This window comes from Nymphaea colorata, chromosome 6 (genome assembly GCF_008831285.2).
Source record: "Nymphaea colorata isolate Beijing-Zhang1983 chromosome 6, ASM883128v2, whole genome shotgun sequence".
Classification (NCBI taxonomy): Eukaryota; Viridiplantae; Streptophyta; class Magnoliopsida; order Nymphaeales; family Nymphaeaceae; genus Nymphaea; species Nymphaea colorata.
Window position 1 is genome coordinate 1,091,426 of NC_045143.1, and position 14,149 is coordinate 1,105,574.

Sequence of the window (14,149 nt, forward strand, 5' to 3'; positions counted from 1 at the left end):
GGATGTCGTTCAATCAAAAAATGTATGCATGTGGTATATTGTCCGGATCGAGAGAATGTGCAACCATGGGATTTCAAATGGAGATGTATGATTAATTATGAGGACTCACCATTGAAATGTATGTGGGTAAGCCTTCACTTTAAAATATGGCCTTGAAATTGTACAAGACGTTCCGTTCCAATTTTTTTTCAGGGCCTTTTCTGTTTAATGGGACGACGAAGCTTCCTGTAGGCCAATAATCATTGTGAAAATATGTGGCTCAAGCCCATGGTTGAATTCGTTTTGCAACAACAATGTTGGAGCATCAAGCCAAAGAAATCTGGTTGTTCCATCTGCTGATGCCATTTGATAATCCCATATATAAGGTGATCCTAGATCTATATATATAAAATACATCAATGTAACATTCCTGTGGAAGCATATGGCGGCCGTCAACCAAGCAAACGATACATTAGCAGATGCACCAGAAAGGAGATGGGAAAGAGAACTTCCAGCAAACAAGTGCCGATGTTGGGCACGAAATTTCTATATCGGAAGGATGATATTCAACAAAGATTATGTCGCAACTCCTGGCATCTCATAAATAAAGGGAAAGCATGATAGTGGGAATGCTTCCAAGCTCTTAATGTGGTGCCGTTCTACACAACATTTTTATCTTAAGTTCCAATCATCCAAGAGGCAACAGCGTGGTCAAGGTTCAGAACATTTCTTGGGATTTCCTAACAATGCGACTTACTCTCCTCTTGAATTCGTCCCTCCATTCTTTCTGTAAAAAAGCAAAAGACGGATTGTGCCAATGGAACATGACATGGCAAACCCTTCAGTGCTTTCAGCTACTAGGTCATATCCTTCCTGCTCTACATTCCATGAAATTGTTCTTACATACAATCTGCCTCGGTTGTATGCCGGATGCTGTTTCCCACAGTTTTGTGCTTGCAAGTTGAAACTAAGGATATTAGATGACAAATATGAGTAATAAATTCATTATCACACAGTCTGATCTACACATCAATACCAAATTTTTTCTACCGTTTATCTTACAAATTTTAATTATTCTTCATGTGAACTACCTTTAATAGCGTAACTGGGATCCCAAATTTCTAACGCAAACATGTCCAGATTTAGGATCCAGAAAGTGAATTTGTTGGATGAGAATATTGTATTTTTTGGGTACATGTTTTCAGATTATATAATTTATGTTATGTTTCATATTGATATCCTTTTGTGGTAGCACCGTACTACCACTAAAGTCAACAGTATAGAAATTCAAAACTAAAATTGACTGCCTATATATATTGCACCAAACCCCTCAAAAAAATATATATAATGTCATTGTAGATAATCTAATAATCAAACATTAGATACAATTTTATCATTCTTATTGAAACAAAATATATGATGCTTTTTCCACGATATTCTTGTTAAAGCCCTCTAAACAGTATTTGGTGATCATAAAGGAAAGTTGTTTTCCAGCAATCAAGATTTCATTTTTCCAATCAGAAGTTGTTTTGGTAATGTCTTTTACATGTATAATGTTTTCATTACATAACGGTCGTACAAATTTAAACGTTATATGAATGATTTAATTAATCATTTAATTAACCTAACTGATGGTTTATAAACTATCACTTATAAATATTTTATAAATGAAACTTATACCATACATTTGGAAAATTAATCTTTAAATCACGTGCACCCCATCATATTTATACATCCAAATGCTTAATGCAACATTTATACCTACATAGACCACAAAAAAGAACATTTTATTTTTATATTTATATTTTTGAACAACATTTCTCATTTACATATTGGTTCTCCTAAAAAATTTAAATTGTATATCTAACATCTCTTAAACGAAATTTTCTGGCTTCGCCATGATCTTTAAAAATTGAAAGATCAGGTTTCCACCTTAAACCCACATAATTATTGGGCTTATTATGCATGATGTTGCATGGTCCCTCACGAGGACCACAAGTTGTGATCATGCTTGCGTTGGTGAAATTTTGGCAAACGTTCATCTGGTGCATGAGATTTAACGTGGTTTTCCACCACGGAAGGCCACCATGGACCTTAAGGATCAATAGTGTGAGATTTGATATTTATACTCTTTGTTTACAATAATATTTAGATATCTCTTTGATTTTTTTTACATGTTTAGGTTGACGTATCTCGTTGTTGATAGCGATGCTATTATTATTTTTGTTGGCTTCTTTACTCTTATAGATATCATTCCCTTATATATATTAAAAAGTAAAAAAATAAAAATCTAACATAGTTTTATTTGCCTCTACTAACCCTCCTTGGTTTCGCCCCTAGGCAGATTTATGGAACACGGCGTTCTAGCATTTCATAGATATGTCTCAATCTTTGGGATAGATCTAGGAAACACCATGTTTATATTCTTGTTGTCAAACACCTCATAAGCATCACTTAGAATATTTTTATAGTAGAATTTATCTAGTCGGCCGTTAACTATGCTAACCTTTAATGGGTAGCCATTGAACAAAAAATTAAACAAATTGAAGATTAGATACCTTTAGGCCACATACTAACTGCATATTCGTTATTTTGTGATCAAGTGTGAGCATCCACAATCGGTAACGTTTACTCTTGAAAGCAAGCTTTAATCGGCAGTAGATGCTAATATGTGAGCCAATCGCAGGGCGTTTGGTAAGAAGAATTTGTATTCTTGGAATGCATATTTTTTGAATACATGATAAGAAGGACATCATATTTTAGGAGTGATTATAGACATTGTTTCTAGTTCCAACAAATCAAATACTGGGCATACTTACACCATATCGTCTGGAATCACAACATGATGTTTTTGAAAGACATTCTATAGGCATATGTGTCCTAAAAATACAAGGGCCTTCTTACTTGAATGTCGGCTAGACCGGCCTCATACCCAGCTTATGTACGGTTCATTATTCGGACGCCCCTTGCATTCAAAGACGACAAAATGTGTCGGACGACAAGGGGATGATATCTTAGCAGCTAAGCATTGTATTGTGAAGAGTGCGAAGCTCTTCATCAAACATTCAAATTTTTCAAGGAGATGATATCTTAGCAGCGAAGCATTGTATTGTGAAGAGTGCGAAGCTCTTCATCAAACATTAATTTTTTTCAAGGAGATGGTATCTTAGCCGCGAAGCTAGTTATATGCATCACTCACTTCACTACTTTTTTGGGTATGGAGTACGAAATGACCAGGATGCCTTTACTTTGTTAAAAGTCTTTTAAGCACATTCAAATATCTCAAAGAAATTATGTTTGAGAAGTGAAGCTAGTTATAAGCACCACCCTCTTCACTATTTTTTTATAGTTCGGTTGGATTAAATTTAAAAATGTATTTTTAATATAAGATAATATATATATATATATATATATATAATTAATTATAATAAAATATTATAAATATATACAATTTAAAATAAATTATCGTTTTCTTGGGCCAAGGCCCAAATCAAATCATGTGTGGGTACTCTGCAATGGCCCGGCTCGATGCCCAGTCTTATTTCAAACCAAACCTTGAAGCCTGCATCTCATTCCTGGGACAATAAAAAACAACCTAGCAAACTCAGGTTTTGTTTAACTATACTTAATTTTAGGACGAAAACAAAGCTTACAAACCAGTGGGATTCACGTCTCTTGCAAATCATGGACATGTAAGCTAGATCAGTAGCTTTTGTCTTCAGATCTTGTAAATTAAAGTGCGACTACTTAGATTTTAATCTTCGACAACTCTAAACCTCATGTAGTTTCTCGAAGAGATGAGAAATTGCAAATGCCCAATTATGACGAACAAAGTCTGCCGAAATACAGCTTCTGAAACTGGAGTTAGAAGAACGGAGAATTATGTGTTTTGTCACCACTTGACTTAGAAAATCATGTTATGGTAGCCCGTGAAAACTATGTGTGAAGAAGACGTTTGTTTAAAAAACGTAGTAAAACTACGATGCCTTGTGAATCGTACTTTCTTGCGTGCTTTGGTAGAGTTTACAGAGATTATGCTTATGTTGCAGACTTAAGTTTTATTTTAACTATACTTTACCACGAGACCAAAGTACTGAATCAGTGTGATCCGCATGTCTTGCAGATGGATCCATAATCTGGAACGGTATTTTTGCCTCCAAACCCTGTAAATCAAAGCATGGCTTCCTCAAAATATATTAATCTTCGACACCCCAACATCATTCAATTAGTAAGTAATTAATCTCCATTGGTGTATATCAAACTTTGACAGACGTCAGGCACCAATAATATATTTTGAGAGAATGTTCAATCAATTCGGCCCTTGAATCGCATATACTTTGTCGCAGCAAGGCAATTATAAGGACGCGATCTGAAACATGTTAATAATATTGTAAATAGGAAACAGTTTTGCTGTTATAATTTTAGCACAGCAAGAACATAAGGAACGCTAAATATAAAAGCAAACATAACGAAGCACAATAGTGGCCCTTCTCCTGCGGAACACGGAGGATATGAGGTCACGGAAGCAAATCAGAGAACGTAGACCGAGCTTATATGGCCTTAATCCTCTGACAGAAATACGTCTGACAGCACAGTCTTTGATCGCAGAGATATGCCCAGTATCTTTATTCCCTGTGAAAATCTTTACGTGTTAGTGTCAGAAACGCAAAATAATCGCTTACCGTCACTACACAATCTTTGCGACTGAAAATTCTTTAGTTCCCTAAAAAGCATCTGAATTATTGCTAGAAATACAATGAACTATTTCTGTATCATAAATTATCTCTAATGTTCAAGTAACTGCAATTTTTTAACAATAGATTTTTTGTGTTTAGTCATCCAATAACATCCAACTGTAGCAGTATGGGACTCTCCCATCTATACATGTGATTCTAAGATTCTGCCGTAGGCGCATGTTGCCAAATAAACAGAATTTAAAAAATTATCGTTAGAAAATAATCACCATGACATTATCAATTGTTACGGTACGATGACACTTCATGATGTTCATGTCTTCAATGACGATTTATGCTCTTTTATGGTATGGATTTTTTAATTTTAAAGATTCGGTATCTTGCAAGTCTATATATATATATATAAGCGTTGCTTTTACCTGCTCTACTCCGACCATGACCGTTCTCTCCTGCAAAGGAGCAAGGTCGGTCACTTTGAGCCTCTTCATGAGAGCAAGAGTGGAGAAGGTGGAAAGGGGGGCAATGGAGAGATCGTCGGTTATGGCGTACGCTACCAGTTCCTTCACAAACCCTTTCTCCTCAACAGCACTCGGTTGCACAAGCTTGAGTGTTCGCGTCATCTCCCGGCGACACGAAGGACATTTTGCATCATAAACTTCAGACGCAAAGCCGTAGCAGTTGTCGCACATGCGTACCTCGAGAAGACGTACACTGCTCCTCGGATATGGCAGATGAAGGTCCCCCAGTCTGAGCCTGGGACAAGGTAACGTAGGGCTTTTGAGCTCGTCCTTTACTTCAGAAGGTGAAGCAGAGGGGCTTTTCGAGAAGTAAGAACTATCCAAATTGCTTATGCTCTCATGCAGCTTCCCTACAGATCCAGGGGTTGATTCCCTTCCCAACAACGAGACCGCGGCCCCCAAGGGCAGCAGCATAAGGCTGAAGAAGAAGTCGACCAGGTCTTTCCCTGCTTCTGCAAAGACAACTTTCTTCTTCTTCTCGTCCACCAGCAGCCTCAGAGGGAAAACTGCACTCACACGGCTTCCGCGCGGCTGCACCATTGAAGCAACGCCCGGCTGCTCCTTTAGTTTTCTATCTGGAACTCACCGGTGAGTGGTGAAAGTAGTCCTTTGCATGGTAGTAGAAGCAAGCTTGATGAACCCAGATATAAATAGTCAGAGAGCAGTGCAAATTAAGTATGGAATTGGATACCAATGGGGGGCATTTTTCTTTTTGAGTTTACCGTATTTTTCTTTATTTCAAGGGTAATTTTGGATTTCACAAAAAAAAAAACTTTTAAACTCCCCATTTTGTCTTTATATGGGGATTCTTTTGCCCTCCCTATTAAGTTTAATCCAATGTTTTTACTCTCTTATTAAGTTTATACAAAATGAATGGAAGGTTAAAAGAGTTACCATTTTTTCAGAAGTGGCCAAAATAACCCCATATTTTTTGGGTACGTATAACATATTCCTTGCATGCATGGAGGTGGTGCAAGCAACCGCTATCTGGGCCATTGCCATCTCGTCTTTTCCACGCAAAGCATCCGTGTTGAACTCGAGTTGAACGTACAACTCTATGCACTCAACAGATATTCGGCTCGCTCGGTTTGGAATTGGTAAAAATACAATGAAAAAGAACGTTGCAAATGTAAGAATATTTTGTGAGAGATGATAATTCAACTTCCAATGCCCTACATATAAACGGCCGGGTTGATCATAACGAGTCTTGTGAAACGTCAAAAGCAAATAATTTCACTTAGATGACTCACTTTCATGATCCACCTAACACAGCAGACACTTGCAGGTCATTCTTCTCTCCCCGTTTTTGTATATGGTAAAGTTTAAGCTTTTCCGTAAGTATATCCTTAAAGAGCAAAACTCGTTAACTCGCATGAGAAGGAAAAGGATAAATGTCTTTCATTTAACCGCACAAATCACATAACCAAATTCTAGCATGTTTCTGAAATTTTTCGTTTAATGTAGATTCTTAGGTTGTGGAGAAGATCAGGCAATGTTCGCTGCAATGAATCGCCCTGTTCTCGTCGTCTCAGTCAGTCACGGAGGTGAATCGATTCATCCCCAAGGAGGGCTACACCCAGATGATCATCGGCCTACTTGGTTACTCAGAGAAAACAGGTACACATTAATAGTGTAACTTTTGTCCAAGAAAATAACAAAGTTAAAGAAAGAAGAACGTGAAAGCAAAAACGATGAATTCTGGAGACCAGCGTGCCCTTTGAAAGAAGCCCATGAATGGTTCTCCTGCTAAGGAACTTGGGATCAAAGATGAGGAGAAGGATGAAATACGGATGGCGGTCAAAACATAGGCACAGATTCTGATAGCAGAGATGTCTCCAGTGTCTTGATCGCCTGTGTTAGTCCTTACAGTTAATGTAGAAATCTCGGCCGACGTACAATTACTCGGTCACCAAAACTTCTTAATTTGCAACTAAAAGTTTCTTGTTCGGAAGGAAAAATTCTTAGTTTAAATAAGCGGGGAGTAGCCAGCTAGAGAATAGGAAGCCTTCGATCGTTTATATCACAAAACAAAAACTTATGATCTTTTGATCTTGTTTATCTCAAATCAAACATTTTATATACAAGTCCTCAGTGAACCATGCTTTTCGTTAGAAGATCAAGAATGAAATTTTGTTGAGGACAAAACTATTTTTAGGATGCTATAAAACCGTGACTGCATTTTTCGGCTTCTAAGCATAAAATTTTATACGACGTCTATGCAAGTTTTGTAAGGTAAAACGGAGAAATGTTTTTCTACATAATCATGGGAAATCTCCGGCGATTAATTATTCCCTTATAACATGAAAACGGCACTCATGAATGAGCTTTGGCATAGTCACGCAAGTGTGACTCTTAAATGAGAAGGTTTGGACTTAAAATGTGACGTGAATAGACATTTAAAAAAAAAAAACAAAGAGCAAAAAAAATCCACGGTGAATTCAATATGCGCTTTTGCTATACTGCGAGATTCACCATCAATTTTGATGACCAGTGGCAATCTTGAACCCTCGAGCTTCAACGAAAAATTAGAGGCAATTATCGAATAAAAGGAAGGCGGCAGAGTTTCCAAGAAAAAAGTATGAAGATCGATCGTACACAAAAACGAGTTAATGATCAGACTTGAAGCGTGATAAGCAGTTAATTCACTTAGATGGGTCATTGCACCCTGCACCAACAACCACTACACCTGCATTTACTGTCGGAATTAAATTCACGAAACTCAAAACGCCGTCCATTAGATAGAGCTACCATGAACGAAGCAGCAACAGAGACCAAAGACCACCATGGCAAGAGGGGGTTGGTGTAAAAAGCTCAAAAGAAGCAGCAGTCACGCTGATGAGATGATCGAGCTGAAGCTGGTGGTAGACGATGAGAACAAGAGGGTGTTGTACGCCGAGGCTGGCGTGGAGTTCGTTGATTTCCTCTTTGGCATCATGTCTCTGCCTCTGGCCTTCTTCGCCGGTCCGAATGAGTGCCGGCTGGTGGTGGGGAGACTCTACGAGAGCTTGACGAACATGGAAGACTCCTTCTTTGAGGCTTCGAGGTGGGGGAAGGAGGAGCTGCTGAGACCGGCGCTGCCCTCTACCTTCGCCGGTGTGAAACCCGGCTGGCCATGCGAGGTGAAGGCCAGGCGGCCAGGCGGCAAGCGGCCGGCGCTCAAAGAAAAACGTGGCGGTGGCGGGATGATCTACATGATAACGAATGAATTGGAGGTGACGCCAATGTCAACCGCTTCTATTATCGCTCTTATGAAGAGCTTCGAAGTCAGCATCGGCAATGTGGACGAAAGGATGGTCACTGTCGGGCCGAAGGAGGTGAACTGGCACTCCTTAATTTACTGTTTTGCTTTCTTTTCTCTTTTAGATTTTACTACTAATTATGTATGTATATTTACATTTCTGATATGGGTTCAGACATTTTTATCTATCGTGCATTGTGATTTGCATTTTAAAAGCATGCCTTATATATATATATATATATATATATAAGTTTAAGAAAGCAAATCAATTACTCTTTTACTTTTTAGTTGGCATGTTTTGACAGAAAATGAGCATACTGATGGCGCTATTCTCATCAAAGGGTGTTTTCACAGAGGTTTTTCTATCCCCCAAAGTCCATAACCATGTAAGTTCTAGCTTGTGTTCCTTCTAGTCCCCCCCTCTAGTTCAAAGGTGACCGATGCTGCCATTAGCTAATGGTTCATGAAGCAGGCAAAGCCGGTGCTTTCACCTGAGCTCACAAGCAATCGACCGCCGGCTCAGAAAAGGCACCTCAGGGTCACAAGCGCTCGAACGCCGGCAAGCAGCGGAAGGAGGGGCGCCGGCACCAAGAGAAATGAGGGAGGGACTAGAAGGAACACAAGGGGAGCAAAGTTGCGTTCGTCAGCCAACCGTGGGCGCCGGGGTGGTGGTGCCCGGCCTTCAGCAAACCGGGGGAGCCGTGGCGGCGGTAGTGGCAGAGGAGGAGGCAGAGTAGGGGCGAGGCAGGTGGCAGTGTCTGAGGCCGAGGAAGGCAAAGTTCCTCCTTGTTCTCCGACCGGCAGTGATGAGGACGGTGAGATGCACGGTGACGGAGAGCCGGTGGGAGGATCTCACGTTATAAAGACAGAGAGAGAAAGTTCCGACTAAAAACCTGCCTTAATCTATACTCTGCCGCAGTTCTGTGCTTCATTTGGTAGGAATCTCCACGATTTTGTGTGCTCTTCAGATCTTGGTACCTTACTGTAATGCATTAATGCATGTAATCAGTATGTTGGTTTTATCCCAACTTTGCGAAATTAAGCATCGCAGTATCATCTTGGTCGGTGCGTCAACGGATCATCTTGGTCGTTTATATGTTCTCATAGGAAGATGCGATATCGTGTTTTCTGTTTTTGGCCTAACAAGTTCGTGGATGCATGATCTTAACCGGCGCCATTTTCATATTTGATTTGTTAAAATTCTTCAATATGCACAAAAGAAATTTACCTCGAAAGTATTTCAGTATAGAGGTGACGATGGCGCAGGACTTTCAGATCAAAGTGTCAGCATGAATTCAACTTAATCCTGTTTTCAGATTTATTTCAACTTTTCTTTCCTTCTGTATACTATTATGTAATCTCCACCTTAATTTTGTCAAGGAAAGGACAAAAGAGGTGACGAACAGACCAAGAAAACACGAGATCGAATTGATTGCACGCATTTATGCATGCAACAAATATAAAAATAGGAGGAGGATTTGGGTGTGATTTTCTCTAAACTACGTAACTATTCATATCATTTTTCAAAAGTTGAGCGCAGTTTTTGTGGAGTATATTTGCATGAAACCTTTAAACACTAGAAAAAGAGACAGTAAATGGGCCAGGCTCGTGATGTAAGGATCAACAAACAAAGGAGGAAAAAAAGTGCCCCTACTTCAATTATGAGTAAGCTTTCAAAAGATACGTGATCTCTCACCATACTTTTGGAATTACATTTCACGCTAAAGGAAAAGCAACAAGACTAAATAAATAAGGGATTCTAGATCCGATCAAACTTGTCGTGACTGATCCAGGTAAATGAAACCATACTATTTTTAAGTGTTTTTTGTGAAAATTTGATAAAGTTCCGTATTTGAATCGAATCGGGTACTTATGTATATCCGAATATGAATCCAATCAGATGCCATTTCCTAAATCCGATCCGATTTCTTAATTAGACACAATTTTTTTTTCTATATCCGATTTTTTCAGAATGTTTCGGTTGGGTTGGATGTCCGATCTAAATGAGAGATGTTGACATCTATGCTACCAATACGTCACATGTATTGAAGTGTTGATAAAGATAAAAGACAAAGTGCTTTTAGCTTGAAGATTTTGGTTGTCGTTTTCTATCATATTTGATGATGAATTGAACTTTAATGCATTAATTTAGAGTACCAGCTCCAATATATTTGCAAGCCTAGCCTTAAGGAAAGAACTCGTTTTAACGCCACCCCTTTGATTAAAGTAATCAACTGGTTAGTGATCTCCAAGACGAAGTGGTCGTAATCATTTATTAGTGATCTTAAAGTAATCATTTATTAGTGATCTCCAAGACGAAGTGGGTGGTGGTGGTCGTAATCAGTGGGCTCATTTATGATGGCCTCATCGATTCATGAATGACTTTGAATTGGTTTCCAAGGACGCCTGCAGACGACGACAATCACATATATGGTCAAAAAACTTTATTGATGTGATTTATATACATGGTTTATTTTAATAGATGTAGGTTACCAATCCCATCAGCTTGCGTAAAAAGGAAACCAAGAGCACTACAATGGACAGCCCACAATGTATGCATTTGATAATATAGAAAACCACGGAATAATCCCCGAAGAAAACAATTGTTTAGAAGATTTCTCGAACGTCCATCAGTTTCCAATGTGCATCTCTTCACGTAATTAGAAAGGCAAGAATAGAAGATCTACCTAATCCTGGCTTGCTTTCTTTATAAGACAAAAAGAAAGCTATTTATGGTCCATGTGAGCGAGCAGTTGTTCTCAAGGAGTCTTGGCAAGTAAGCGACACGGTCGGATCATGCATAGTCAAGTAAGGCCAAGACAATATTCAATGTCACACTCACAAATATGAGTAGGTAGAAAATGCACAAAACAAGAAGCTCATTAAGGTCTTAAACATCTTTTGATTGGGAGTGACAAAAAAAAAAAGAAGATGCAATTGGATCATAATATACAATGGGAAGCATGTTCCTCTTATCCTTATCCTTTGTGATCCCCGCAAATTCGAGTAGATTCCGATGATCGATCCAAAGTGCTTATTGATTGCACGCCTTCGCCTTATTGATCGTGCACAGCGGCAGGGCCCACCACTTAAGCATGACACGTCTACCTTATGAGTGAGACCGGAGGGGCACGTGTCATGCACTGGGGCTGTGTATGGTGTACCTCAGTCCATATAATATAACGGGAAGGGAAAAAGAAAGAAATATTTTTAAAAAATGGACAAAATGTATGGAACACTTTTGTAAGTGTAAATAGGTGGTTATCAAAAAATTTATTTTAGATTGATGAAATAATCATTGAAGGTAGATTGAGACCGCTTAGTTTTGTATTATTCAAACTATGGACCATACACTTTAACTAAAAGGCAAATGGTGCTTTAGAAATGGGGGGAATTTATACCGTGTTTGACAACTGTTGACAAAAAAGATAGGTGATTGGGTTCCACGGTAGGCCGCTAAACGTGAAGGACTGTCTTAGGGGAGGGGCATTTTTGTCTTTCTGAAAAAGTTGTGCCTTTTTAAACCTGCTGCCCAACGTAATGCTTTGTAGTATAAAAATGAAAAACCAGCAGCTTGAGACACTTTTTAAAATAAAGCCAAAAGTCGGGCTTCTAAATGACAACTTTCCTGAAAAGCTGGGGCTTTTTCGTATCCTTACCAACCCTTCAAGGTCTTGCTTTGCTAGTCGCTACCTAATAATTGGAAGCGTTTCTGGGTTCGTCAATTCGACTTACCGAGTAATTTGCACATGTGTCCATGAATTATCGTTATTGACAAATCAAGGCTCGGTAATTGCACTTTTAAAATGAACGCATCGCTCTGCTGCTCAATCGAAGCTCAACCTTCGCCTTTGTTTGAGAAGACACTGTTTATTATTGAATTTTAAAAAAATATCCATAGTCACATTATATTTCTTGCAACAAAAACATGGCATTTTTGAATCATATGTTATACAAACATGTATTCCAATAACACAATTGTTATTTCTATAAAACCACTATAAGACATCAGCTCGTCCTCAATTCGATCACAAATTTCTAAAGAAAAAATTATTAATTTATTTACATTTATTCAATGACTTAAAGAAATTGATGTAGGCATGAAACCTGCTTCTGCTTTTGCTTGGGCAGTGGGATTATGTCTTCTTCTTTTCTTTTTCTTTTTTTTTTTTGGAGATTAAAAGAAGAGCGGCACTTGTTCAAAATAAAACTAGCAAATCTAGGTCTGACCAATTGAGCCAGTAGTTTTGTGTGGTAAAAAAAAAAAAGTAGAAGTTTGGTTGGTGTTTGATCACCATACTAGACCTACTGACAGAAAAGTAACTATTAAGTTGACTCACTCAGTTTTCACTTTACAAAATTGAAACCTTCAATTGTAGCTCTTTTAACTTTTTAGTGTAGGTAACTTTTTAGTGTAGGTAAATCCAGGATGTTGATTTACCTTCAATTGTAACTGTTTATTGGAAAAAGATGCATATAATACAACAAAATACAGTCAGTCATATCATATAATACTTGTTTTATTCCTTTTTTTTTTAAATAAAACACATATTATACGCATATTATACCCACTTTTTTGCATTTTTTTATATTTTTATGATTTTTTATTTTTTATAATTTTTAGGATCTATTAAATGTTTTAATTTTTTAAAAAAATTACCGAGTTTTTGTCTATTTTATTCCTGAGATATACAACTTTACAGTATAATATTCATACATTTGTGACAGTACTCTTAACGCTAAAAATCGGTGTTTTAAGAAAGAAGCAAAGTAAGGACTGTACCAAAAAAAAAAAGAAATATGAAGACTTTTCTAAAAACATGTTAAACAAGGCTGGCTAAACGATAATTGTTCCTGAACAGTTGGGCCTTTTTCTTATTCCTACCTACCGCACAAAGTCTCACCGCAACTTTATACTTATTACTTTAGGGGATTTTCCAAACTTAACATTCTTATAAACAAATTCATACTTTTTCCCTACTTTATCACTCTGAATGAGCTCGCCAAACTCATGTAATTTAGTTTCATGGGATCGAAAAATACTGTCTTTTTTCAATCTAAAGATTCTCTTTTTTCAACATTCATTCTTTGTTGAACTAAAAATCTATTTCCTGCAACATAAACTCAAATCCAGCAAACACGAAGGGGTTTTTGAAATTTAGATTTTGTTTTCATTTTTTGAATTCTTAAAATAAGTTTTCTTTCCAACTTCATATTTCTAATGCATCAAACGGCCCCTAAAATTGAAAGTTCTCTCCTCTTGCTTTCAAGGTTATGCCGGCTTGTAATAGGATCTAACCAAACCCTCTGACCAATCCACCATAAATTAGGGATGAGTTCTACAAAAGCGGGTTCAACTAATCAAGTTAAGGAGTTAATAGCGTGAGTTCTAGAAGACACATTACCGAACCATTATATTAATAAATTTCATGGGAAGTTGGAGACTACTTAATTAGGTGGTGGGGACTTGAGAACTTCAACTTAAACCTGACGACAAAGTTCAAAACACAGAGACTGTGTACAGAAGAAAGCTTAGTCCGAGATGAAGGATCCGCGTGGTTTTTATTCGTAAAAAGGACGTTTCCTGTTGAAGGAAAGTAGAGGGTGAAGTTGAAAAACATTGAAAAGTAGATCGAATTCGTCATATGTCTAACGTGACGGGACTAATGCGGAAGAACCTCTTTTAAAAACCAGTAACGTTCCCTCGCTCGTCCTCCGTC

At 38.0% G+C, this 14,149-nt stretch overlaps 2 protein-coding genes across 2 annotated transcripts; one reads left to right on the forward strand and one right to left on the reverse strand.

Moving 5' to 3' along the window:
* Positions 1-4,349: 4,349 nt before the first annotated feature.
* On the reverse strand, positions 4,350-5,806 carry LOC116256380 (uncharacterized). Its single transcript, XM_031632735.2, has 2 exons — positions 5,093-5,806; positions 4,350-4,611 (listed from the first exon to the last, which is right to left on the reverse strand). Exons 1-2 carry the CDS (start codon positions 5,729-5,731, stop codon positions 4,540-4,542), a joined length of 711 nt encoding a protein of 236 aa, XP_031488595.1. The 5' UTR covers positions 5,732-5,806; the 3' UTR covers positions 4,350-4,539.
* A 1,984-nt stretch (positions 5,807-7,790) lies between these two features.
* LOC116256551 (uncharacterized) lies at positions 7,791-9,487 on the forward strand. Its single transcript, XM_031632952.2, has 3 exons — positions 7,791-8,505; positions 8,735-8,815; positions 8,902-9,487. The coding sequence occupies exons 1-3, from the start codon at positions 7,975-7,977 to the stop codon at positions 9,316-9,318; spliced, it is 1,029 nt and encodes a 342-aa protein (XP_031488812.2). The 5' UTR covers positions 7,791-7,974; the 3' UTR covers positions 9,319-9,487.
* Positions 9,488-14,149: the final 4,662 nt, after the last annotated feature.